This window comes from Odocoileus virginianus, chromosome 17 (assembly GCF_023699985.2).
Source record: "Odocoileus virginianus isolate 20LAN1187 ecotype Illinois chromosome 17, Ovbor_1.2, whole genome shotgun sequence".
Taxonomy (NCBI): Eukaryota; Metazoa; Chordata; class Mammalia; order Artiodactyla; family Cervidae; genus Odocoileus; species Odocoileus virginianus.
Window position 1 is genome coordinate 41,752,141 of NC_069690.1, and position 12,005 is coordinate 41,764,145.

Consider the following 12,005-nt stretch of genomic DNA (forward strand, 5'->3'; position numbering starts at 1 on the left):
CATGTCAATAAACAGTATCACCACTGATCCTACCATCAAATAGGAGGAACTATCTAGATCTTTTCCTCCAACCAGCCTCTACTCAATTGCTCACCAAAATCCCACAACTCATCCTTGAACCTCCTCTCTTGTTTACATCCACATGCAGCCCATCATCATCATCTTTAAAATATACTCCAAATATGACCACTTCACAGGATCTCTGCTGAGAAGGAACTATCTAGATCTTTTCCTCAAACCAGCATCTACCCAATTGCTCACCAAAACCCCACAATTCATCCTTGAACCTCTTGTCTTGCTTATGTCCACATTCAGCCCATCACCGTCTTCTTCAAAATACAGCCCAAATATGACCACTTCATAGGATCTCCGCTGTTCCCATGCTAGTCTAAGCCATCACCTTTCACCTATACTTCTGCTTCCATTCTTGATCCCCTACATTTTATTATCTACATAGCCAGGAGCCAAAGAAATCTTTTAAAAAGGTAAATCAGATTTCATCACATTACAAGGCTCCTTGGAGAGGCCTTTCCTATCTGTTCTATGTAAAATAACTGTCATCCCCATTTATCTCTTCACTGTTTTATCTGTCTTCATAGCACTAACACTGCCTAAATTTTAACATATGCTAATTTGTCCTATTATTTGTGTTCCTCACTAGAAAATAAGCTTTATGAGGGCAGGAATATTGTCCATCTTGCTCACTGTCCTATTCTCAGTTCTTAGAAATAAGCTTTTACACTTGATATACTTAACAAATGTTTGTGGAAATAATGAATGATCAATTATGAGGGTTCATTTTGAAAGATCTGTGAATTATTTCATTTTCAGAGCTAAATAAAAATAATTTTAAAAAGTTACTGGCTAATTTAGCTACTTAAAACAATTCTAATATATAGTGGAACTATATGTAACCTTGTTCTGTATTTTCCAAGTCTCCTGTAAATGCATTATCATACTTTCATAATTTAAAAACTAAAAAAGAAAGAGAAAAAAAGGTTATGAGTTGAAGTGAATGAAGTATCTGAAAAGTTATTGCTGGCCTTGATTTATGAAGATACTGACTTTTCAAACATAATACTTTTCCTATTCTTTGGCACAGCCGAAAAGTCAGTCATCTGGTCTACCAAGTCATACTTAAAACATCTTTTGAGATTGCACATGGCATAATGTAAAAATATAAGCAAGGATATTATCTAAGTGTATATTTAGTAAAGCTAGTCAGACTGTGTTCCTGAAGTTTATTTTATTCACCCTTCATCTTTTAACAATCAAGCTACTGACCAATAATGGTAGATTATATAACTTTTAGTTATAAAGATGCATTTATGTTGATTTATTTTAATTTAACTCAAATTACTTTGAGATCTTAATAATGAACATCTGCAAGTTGATGGTCAGGATTAGAAGTACAGTTTATGATCAAAGAAGGCAGATTGACCTTAACTGGTCAATCTGCAGGAAAAATACTAAGTGCCTGAGAGGGGAAAAGCAGGGCATTGAGGCTATTTTCTGTATGTTGACTACTGACCGAAGGGTGTTGCATCAAAATAGTGGGATGGATGTATAATGTGAGATTTTATTTTTAATTTTTATTATATTTAAAAAATTTATGTATTTGGTTGTGCCAGGTCTTAGCTCCATCACTCAGGACCTTCGACCTTTGTTGCCGCACATGGGATCTTTAGCTGTGGCAGGTGCAGCATAGTCACAGGTGAACTCTTAGTTGCAGCATATGGGAATTAGTTAGGGGATTGAACCTGGGCCCCCATGAATTGGGAACGTGGAGTCTTAGCCACTGGACCACCACGGAAGTCCCAATGTGAGATTTTAATGTTCATCAAAAGAAGCTATGGTTTGGGGAAAAAAAATTGAGAAACCCTGTTTCAAACCAAGTGTGAATATGTAAAGAATGGAAAATATCAACTCAGGTATACTGTGAACAGTAGAGAAGGTGGAGTCATTTCATTTATCCTTAGCCCATGTGTCTACAGATTCAGTTCCAACATTCCTAGTCATTATTCCAGGCCATAAAATGAGTGGTCAGTGAGTAAACAGAGAAGGTAATTTAAAAAAATTATCTCCCAGGGGTAGTAAATTTAATATAAAGCCTGAATAGTGCCAATATTTCTTAGAAAAAGGTATATACAGAAGAAAGTCCATCTTCATGCTATGAAAAGTTGAGAAACAGAAGGAAGAACTAGAAAATCTGACTCTATACTATACACTGAACTGGATTTTGCCTGGCATTAAATGATAAAAAATATAAAACAAAAGTCAAACAGTAAACAAGTTAGAGGATCTATTTGCTTTGCTATCCTCAGGACAAAGCCTAGAAAAATGGACTTTCTTTTCATGCTATTTTGAGGGACACTTTATTAAAACTTACCCAGAGCAATGGGAATGGGAATTTGAGCTAAGACAGTCAAATACTGAAAATGGTCTCTCTAGACTGTACCATTTACTCTCAAAATATTCTCTTCGGGAATTACTCTTGCCAGTGCTCTAAAACATGGCAGAGATTTATAAAAGCTCACTACTAAGGGTACAAGGACCTAAACTTTTTCAGTTTAAGCACTCTCCAAGGGAAATAATTTATGGGTCCAAAAGGAAACAAACACATACCTGTAAACTGGTCCTAACTGTTACAATTAGTTTGAGCCAGGAAGGAAATTTTCCAATCATTTTACTCAGAAATGATACAATTGTATCCCCATAATCCGGTTTGTGAAATTCTGCTTCATTTAATCCATCAATTAAGATGATGAAATCTTCATCTGGAATTTTTCTCTCTGAGACAGAAAGAAACAAATTACTAAATAATTACCAAGTATATAAGTGAGCTCTTTTTGGGTCTTTGATCATGTATCTATTTGGAAGAAAAAAATTTAAAAAGGTCTCTGTGTGTTTAGTGAATGCTCAGCGCACATAATTTATTATAAAGACACGGAATAATTTATTTAGTGAGTTCATTTTGTTTTTCATCAGGTACGAACACATTTGTCACATGAATAATCTATAAAGCACATGTATCATCATCAACATTTCTCCCATGTTATCAGCTATGAGACAGTCTGAGCACTGCATGTATGAAAATCTGCACACATAAATTCATTTTTCTCACACACTTGAAAAAGCTGGAAAAGAATGTTTTTTTCCAACCCTTCTGACAGTCTTAGAGAGAACAATATCACATGTTCCTCTGGGAACTGCCAAAAATAAACAAATAAGTAAAAAGTTTAATCTGAAGTACAAAGCAGTATATAGGATTATATGTGAATATGCAGTGGGATGGAAGAGATGGAGGGACAGAGAAAAGGAATCCCAGCCAGTACACTAGACAGGCTGGATTCCGAGATCTCACAGAACTAGCAGCTTCCTAGACTACATCTGAAGCAGCTTCAATGAGACCAGACCCTCAATGTGATTTTCCAAGGGGAGGAGTCATGTAGAAAAGACAACTATCTGGCCCTTTTGTTTCCTGTTCCCTCCTGGACTCTATACTATCCTAATTGACAAAATCAGTTTATCTTTAGGGCTGGCTGGACTATAGAAGAAGACTTGGTAAGATTTCAGGCTTCTACTCCCATGAAATGCTTACTGATTCTCAAACAATATTGAATAATTAGAGATTAAAAAATCTCCAGGCTGAATGAACACTGCAGTATAAATGAACTGCAAAGAACAAGTGAAAGTTCCTAGTTAGCAAGGCCTTCACAGGTTCTAAGGCAGGAGGACTCCTGAGAAATCTGTATGCAGGTCAAGAAGCAGCAGTTAGAATTGGACATGGAACAACAGACTGGTTCCAAATAGGAAAAGGAGTACATCAAGGCTGTATATTGTCACCCTGCTTATTTAACTTATACGCAGAGTACATCACACAAAATGCCGGTCTGGATGAAGCACTAGCTGGAATCAAGAATGCTGGGAGAAATATCAATAACCTCAGATATGCAGATGACACCACCCTTATGGCAGAAAGTGAAGAACTAAAGAGACTCTTGATGAAAGTGAAAGGGGAGAGTGAAAAAGCTGGCTTAAAACTCAACATTTAGAAAGCTAAGATCATGGCATCCGGTCCTATCACTTCATGGCAAATGGGGGGGAAACAGTGGAAACAGTGACAGACTTTATTTTCTTGGGCTTCAAAATCACTGCAGATGGTGACTGCAGCCATGAAATTAAAAGACGCTTGTTCCTTGGAAGAAAAGCTATGACCAACCTAGACAGCATATGAAAAAGCAGAGACATTACTTTGCCAACAAAGGTCCATCTAATCAAGGCTATTGTTTTTCCAGTAGTCATGTATGGATGTGAGAGTTGAACTATAAAGAAAGCTCAGCACCGAAGAATTGATGCTTTTGAACTGTGGTGTTGGAGAAGACTCTTGAGAGTCCCTTGGACTGCAAAGAGATCCAACCAGTCCATCCTAAAGGAAATCAGTCCTGAATGTTCATTGGAAGGACTGATGTTGAAGCTGAAGCTCCAATACTTTGGCTACCTGATGCGAAGAGCTGACTCATTGGAAAAGACCCTGATGCTGGGAAAGACTGAAGGCAGGAGGAGAAAGGGACTACAGAGGATGCGATAGCTGGATGGCATCACTGACTTGATGGACATGAGTTTGAGTAAGCTCCAGGAGCTGGTGATGGACAGGAAAGCCCAGTGTGCTGCAGCCCATGGGGCTGCAGAGTCAGACACAACTGAGTGACTAAACTGAACTTAGAGGTTCTGAAAAGAGGAAAGCAGCAGGGAAGAAAGAGAGAAGTCATGGGATGATTGAAGCAGGAAACGTGAGGAAGAAAAAGAAGGTGAAGTTGGGGACAGAAGGAAGTCTGTGGACTTTGGTACCACACTGGCTCTGTTAGCCTTTGAAAGAGTCGAAACCAATCAAAACTATATAGTTTTGTTTCAAATTGTATGTAGATTTTTTGCATGATTAATACAACTTTATATTTCCCCCCTAAAGTACTAGCTTTACATAAACAAATTTAATTTCAATAGCTTAAGTACTTATAAATCAGTTCTCAAATTATGAAGTTTCAAGTATTACTTTCATCTGGCGACTTTAGGAAGAGAAATGATGGATTTCAGCTCTATTAACAATGATTATTAATGAAATGTCATCTAGATGATGTAGAGCTAAGAAAATACACGGTTCCTTTAGGGAGTAAAAAGAATTTAGGAAGAGAGAGGAGCTGGTTGGAACAAATTGGAATTTACCCACCAAATGGGGGGTTCTTAAGTTCTTAACTTTGAGACCTTGGCTCCTTTAAGCAAAATCATGTCTTTATTGCAATCTGCTTGGCAGATATATTACAGCTGTCTTCAGTTAGTGAGTACCATCACCAACCCCACCCCGTGGTGTGCTGGAGCCATCCTGTGCTGGTTCAGGAGAATCCACTGAAATATTTTCAGGAGTTTGTTGTTAAGCAACTGGTAGCTTCAAATTAGTCCAAGTGAGACTATTTATTTGTACAATTTGTTGTTGTTTAGTCGCTAAGTTGTGTCTAACTCTTAACCGCAAATGTTATAAGCCCTCCTTCCTACAGCTGGTTGTTAAAATTTACAAGCACACCACTGTCTCCACCACTTCAGTCAGACCTTTAACTTCACCCAGGCTCCTTCTTAAGAAAGCCAGGATCGTCAAGTGGAGAAAAAGGCTGATGATAATGCATGCATCTGTTGAAATTTTCTTTGGGAAAATATTTCAAGCATCAAGATCAAGAACATGCTCTAAATTATCATCTCAACATCTTAATGAATGAAATAACTCAAATGCTAATTAAATTTTCATTTCCATAAATTCCCAGTAGACTATAATATTCATCCCATGACTAGACAATATATCATTTCTTTTTTAAAAAATGTGACTCACTTAAACCTAAAAAATTTCCTTTTCTTTTGCTAAATGATGAGGTCTCTCAATATAAATTTAAGAAGTGAGACCTTAGTGATCTTTAGACTTTACCTTTCAAATGCAACCAGCCTTACAAGAATGCTTGCTTATTTCAAACTTTGTATATTTAAATATATACTCTGACTCAGTAGCTTTTAAAAGATTTTATCAATGAAAATTTTTAAAAAATTGGGGATCGATGAAGGATCTGCTTCATAATTTGCCATGTAGGAACATGTACAGTACAACTACTACCATTATTTCATAGACTAAAAAATATTTTAACATTAGAAGAAGAGGGATATTATCTAACTTTTACATATATGTCTATGCAAAACTGCATCTGTGTTTTACATCCACACAAATTCTAGGCTGTTTCTATTTTCGTATTTTGTCATGAACCAATGAAAACTTTAAACAGACTGATGCTTAGGAGCCACTGTTCTGGCTGACAAGTCCCTGGAAAGGTCTCCGAAGCCCGTTAACTCTTGTTTTAAATTCTCTGTACATATGTACTCATCAGGGATGCCCCACTGCCCTCACTTACATATATGCTTAATAAATACTTGAACTGTCTTCCTTGGTAGTCCTGTTCTAAGACTCTCCCTAGATACCTGAGAGAAACAAGAATTAAAGAGACTGCAAGAGAAGAGGGGGCAGCTAGAATAAAGGCAAAACTGGATCCTAGTGCATGAGACTCTACTGTACTAATATTACTGGTGTATTATATAGAGATTCTCAAAAATGAAAAGAAGGCTCACATAAGACAACATTTTTTCTTCAAAAAAGCTGCACTTTACATGCACTTCCTTTTAGTTGTGATAACAAATAAGTATCACCTTTCATCTTGATGGAGGAAGCAAAAATTCATCAAGAAACTTTGAAACATTTGTTTTATATGTATCTGTGTTTGTGTTTTAGTCACCACACTTGTAGAACCTTAAAGAAATGTGAAAAATGTTGACTCTCATTTTTTTAAAAAAAATATATAAGTTGAAATGTAGCTCCTGAATTTAAATAGAAGCTGTTTCTACTGAACCTTCCTGGGAAGAAAACTCCAGTTACCTTAAAAAATTCCCTATTTTAAAAACTATTGTGATAAAAATTAATATATAATTAATACAGTTCATTGTGAAGATCTAAACTGTACACATTGGTGAGTTCTGACAAACACATATACCCTTGTAACTAACATCCTGAGCAAAGATAGAACATCTCCATCACCCCAGAGGTCCCAGTGCTCAACAGGCACCACTGTTCTGATTCACATCACCATTGACTATACTTGCTTCTTATGATTAACATAAAGTTTCTGAGATTCATCTTATCAATACATGTTGAATGTACTATTAATTTGTTCCTTTTATTACTAAGAAGCATATTAAGAATTCATTTAATATGCATCAAATGAATATACAATTTATTTATGTATGCTTTTGTTGAAGGATCTCTGGGGGTGTTTTCAGTTCTTAACAACTATGAATAATCTTTGATATAAACATTCTTGAATGAGTCTTTTTGTAGATATATGTTTTCATTTCTTTTGGGTAAACACATTTACCTAAAACATATTTTGCTTGAAATTGCTTGGTCATAAGAATTAGAATTGCTTGGTCATAAGGCAGATTCATATTTAACTTTGTAAGGAACTGCCAACTAATTTTCCAAAGTAGTTGTACCACTTTAAACTCCCACCAGTGATAATGTAAGGGTTCTAGCTGTGTACCTCATCAACAGTTGATGCTCAACTTTTAAAATTTTAACCATTGTGGTGTGTGTAAAGTGGTATCTCATTGTGATTTTAATTTGTATTTGCCTGATGGCTAATGATGGCAAATACCTTTTTATGTGCTGGTAGGCTATTTATATATCTTCTTTTGTGAGGCACCTAAATCTTTTGTCCATTTAAGAACTGCTTTATCCTTTCTTCAATAAGTTACTGAAATTTTTTAAACACCATGGCTATAAGCTATGTCGCATACACACGTGACACGGAGAGTGACTTATTTTCTTCCCCTTTGTGATTTTCTTTTCCTTTTTCTTAGTAGTATCTTATGTTGAGCAGACATTAAAAATTTTGATGAAGTCCAATTTATTAATTTTTTCTTATATGATTAATGATTTTTAGGATCTAAGAAATCTTTACCTACCCCAAAGTTGTGAAGATATTTTAAGTTTTTTCTATTAGCTTTAGAGATATTGCTTTTATATTTTGGATATGATCTCAAGTTAATTTTCGTGTATGATGCAAGAAAGGATTGAGATTCATTTTTTCCCATACTGGTATCCAGTTGTTGTAGCATCATTTGATGACAAAAAATTCTTTTTTCCAAATTATCTTGGCATCTTTGAAGAAGGTCAACTGACTCCATATTGTGGGCCTATCTTTGGATTCTGCACTGTGTTCCATTGATCTATTTCTCTCTCCTTGTGTGAATACCACTCTGGCAGTGGAGTGCTAGAGCTAGCTCAAGTTGGTTCATGAGAGCTGACTGTTAAGTTTTTTATGGTCAAATCAGGCCCCTATCCCTGGGCTGATTGTTAAACATTTACTAACACATTACTACCTGTCATGATTTCTATAGATTTATATTAAGTCTTGAAACCAGTACTGTTGGCCTATAACTGTTGGTCTTCCAATTCTTTTTTTTTAAGATTGCTTTGGCTATTCATGGTTCTTTGAATTTCTGAAAGTTGTAAATAAAAAAAAAAATCCTGCTGGGATTTTGATTGGGATTATGTTGAATCTATAGACCAGTTTGGGGAAAAACTCCAATCTACAAACATGGCATATCTCTTCCATTTACTAACTTCTTTAATTTTGCTTTGCATGTTTTGTAGTTCTCACAGTGGAACTCTTGACACACTTTTTGTTAAATTGATTGTTAGGCATTTTGATTCTATAGAAAATAGTATTTGCTCCAGTTATCTACTGGTGCACCAAAAAGCTGTTACTCAAATGGCTGGGAAATGGAATCATCTGCAACAAAAACTCACATGTTTGGTATCAGGGCCAGAATGACTTGATTGACTATAACAGTCAACTGGAAAACTTACATAAATATGGCTGCTACATGTGGTCTGTACTTCTTGATAAACTCAAAGTAGGCAGTCTTTTCACATGGCAATTGTTGTTGTTTGGTTGCTGAGTTGTGTCTGACTCTTTTGCAACCTCATGGGCTCGCCAGGATCCTCTGTCCATGGGATTTCCCAGGCAAGAATATTGGAGTGGGTTGTCATTTCCTTCTCCAGGGGATCTTCCTGACTCAGGAACTGAACCTGCATTTTCTGCATTAGCAGGCGGATTCTTTATTACTGAGCCACCAGGGAAGCCCACGACATGGCAATGCATCTCCCAAACACAAGTGTTTCAGTAGATGAGATGCGAGCAGCATGGCCATTTATAACCTAGCCTCAACTATACACAGCATCATTCTGTCATATTTTCTTGGTTGAAGCAGTCACAAGCTTGCTAAGATTTCAAGGGAAGGAGATATACACCTTAACTCTGGATGGGAGGAATGTCAAAGAATTTGCAGCCATGTTTTAAAACTGCCACACTACTTTTTAAATTTCACTTTTCAGCTGAATTGAACACAGTTCAGTTCAGTTCAGTCGCTCAGTTGTGTCTGACTCTGTCGGACACAGACTGCAGCACGGCAGGCTGCAACTCCAACTCCATCACCAACTCCCGGAGCTTGCTCAAACTCATGTCCACTGGGTTGGTGATGTCATCCAAAATAAACACAATAGATATCACATATTGACCATATCAGTGATAGCTCTACATTTACAAATTCTAGTAGGTTTTTCTTTTCTTTTGTAGATTCCATAGAGTGTTTCAGTAAACAAGCTCATCAGCAAATAAAGCAAGTTTTACTTCTTCCTTTCCAGTCTTCATACTGTTTGCTTGTTTGTTTTCTTTTTAGAGGGTTATCTCTGTGCTAATTTTATTTTTTTATTTATTTTTATTTTTTCCAGGACAATCTGTATTTTATTTTATTTTTATTTATTTATTTATTTTTGCTTGTTTGTTTTCTTAACTGTGCTAGCTTGGACCACTGAGGAATTTTTTTTTTTTTTTTTAAGTTGGATGCTAATTACTTTACAATATTGTAGTGGGTTTTGTCATACATTGACATGAATCAGCCATGGATTTACATGTGTTCCCCATCCCGATCCCCCCTCCCAACTCCCTCTCCGCCCAATCCCTCTGGGTCTTCCCAGTGCACCAGGTCTGAGCACTTGTCTCATGCATCCAACCTGGGCTGGTGATCTGTTTCACTATAGATAATATACATGTTTCGATGCTGTTCTCTCGAAACATCCCACCCTTGCCTTCTCCCACAGAGTCCAAAAGTCTGTTCTATACATCTGTGTCTCTTCTTCTGTTTTGCATATAGGGTTATCGTTACCATCTTTCTAAATTCCATATATATGTGTTAGTATACTGTAATGGTCTTTATCTTTCTGGCTTACTTCACTCTGTATAATGGGCTCCAGTTTCATCCATCTCATTAGAACTGATTCAAATGAATTCTTTTTAATGGCTGAGTAATATTCCATGGTGTATATGTACCACAGCTTCCTTATCCATTCGTCTGCTGATGGGCATCTAGGTTGCTTCCATGTCCTGGCTATGATAAACAGTGATGCGATGAACACTGGGGTGCACGTGTCTCTTTCAGATCTGGTTTCCTCGGTGTGTATGCCCAGAAGTGGGATTGCTGGGTCATATGGCAGTTGAGGAATGTTGAAAGTAAGTCACCAAGTTCCTGATAAAAGGGGAAATGTATTTAACATTTCATTGTATATGTTTTGGAGTTGTCCTTTATGAGACTAAGTTTCCTTCTATTCCTAGTTTGCAGACTGTTTTTACTATTAATTATAATTTTATTTTTCTGCATTTATTGAGATTATAAATATATGTTTATATAAAGACATAGATTTTCTCATTTGTTCTGCTAGTATGATGAGTCACACTAACTTTCAAATGTTAAACATTATATTCCTTATCAAGTAGAACTAATCAATTTGCTATTTTGTTTTTCCCAGGATTTTGCTATTATGGTCATGAGGAATTCTTGCCTGTAATTTTCTTTTCTTGTATGGTCCTTACCATATGTTGGTTTCAGCAGTACGCTTGTCTAATAAAACAAACTGAGAAATGTTCTCTTCTCCTTCATTTTCTGAAAACACTTATTTATATTATTTCTTCTTTAAATGCTGGATACAGCTCAGTAATAAAACCATTTGAGCCTGGAGTTTTCTTTTTAGGGGTTTTTTTTCATTTGAACTTAAATAGGTAAGAGCTATAAATTAAACAGTTAAGAGCTATTCAGATTTTTTTCTTTCCTTTTGAGTCACTTTTGTGTAAGTTGTGTTTCTTATAGAATTTGCCCAATTTAAGTTGTTGAATTTATTGCTATAAATTTTAACATTTAAAAATATTAATTTTTTTTCTATTTCACTGATTGCATCTCTTGCTTTTTATTATTTCTTTCTGCTTACTCTGGGTTTATTTTCCTCATTTTTTCCTAGTTTATTAAGTCATAAACTTAATCACTGATTTTTTACTACTCAGTTTGAAGTTTTTATAATTTCCTCTGTGGTTTCTTCCTTGTCTCATGGGTTGTTTAGAACAGCTAAATTCCTAAATATCTGGGGATTTTCTGTGTATTTATTTCTAATTAAATTCCATTATCTCAGAGAACATTTTCTGTAAGATTTTAGTTTTTTGAATTCAGACTTATTTTGTGGCCCAGATACAATCCTTGTGCACTTGAAAAGAATGGGTATTATGCAGTTATTGACAGTGTTCTATAAATGCCAACTGGGTCAAATTGGTTGACAGTGTTGTTAAAATCTTCTATATACTTACTAATTTTCTGTCTATTTGTGCTAATGGTTATTGAGACAGAGAAGTTAAAATTTCCAACTATAATTATTTGTCTATTTAGCTCTTTAGTTCTTTTAGTTTTTGATTCATGTATTTTGAAACTTCACTATTATGTTCATGCACATTTAGGATTATTTTATTTTTTGATGAACTGGTCCTTTTATGTTTATCAAATGCCCCTCTGGTAATACTCCTTGTCTTGAAGTC

The 12,005-nt window shown here is 35.7% G+C and overlaps 1 protein-coding gene across 8 annotated transcripts in view; it reads right to left on the reverse strand.

Moving 5' to 3' along the window:
• Positions 1 to 12,005, reverse strand: part of TANC2 (tetratricopeptide repeat, ankyrin repeat and coiled-coil containing 2) — a 361,529-nt gene that overhangs the window by 59,506 nt on the left and 290,018 nt on the right. For all 8 annotated transcript variants that reach the window (XM_070479550.1, XM_070479549.1, XM_070479548.1 and 5 more), the window contains one exon: positions 2,626 to 2,792. In XM_070479550.1, the coding sequence (XP_070335651.1) occupies positions 2,626 to 2,792 (167 nt within the window). The remainder of the gene's footprint in view (positions 1 to 2,625; positions 2,793 to 12,005) is intronic.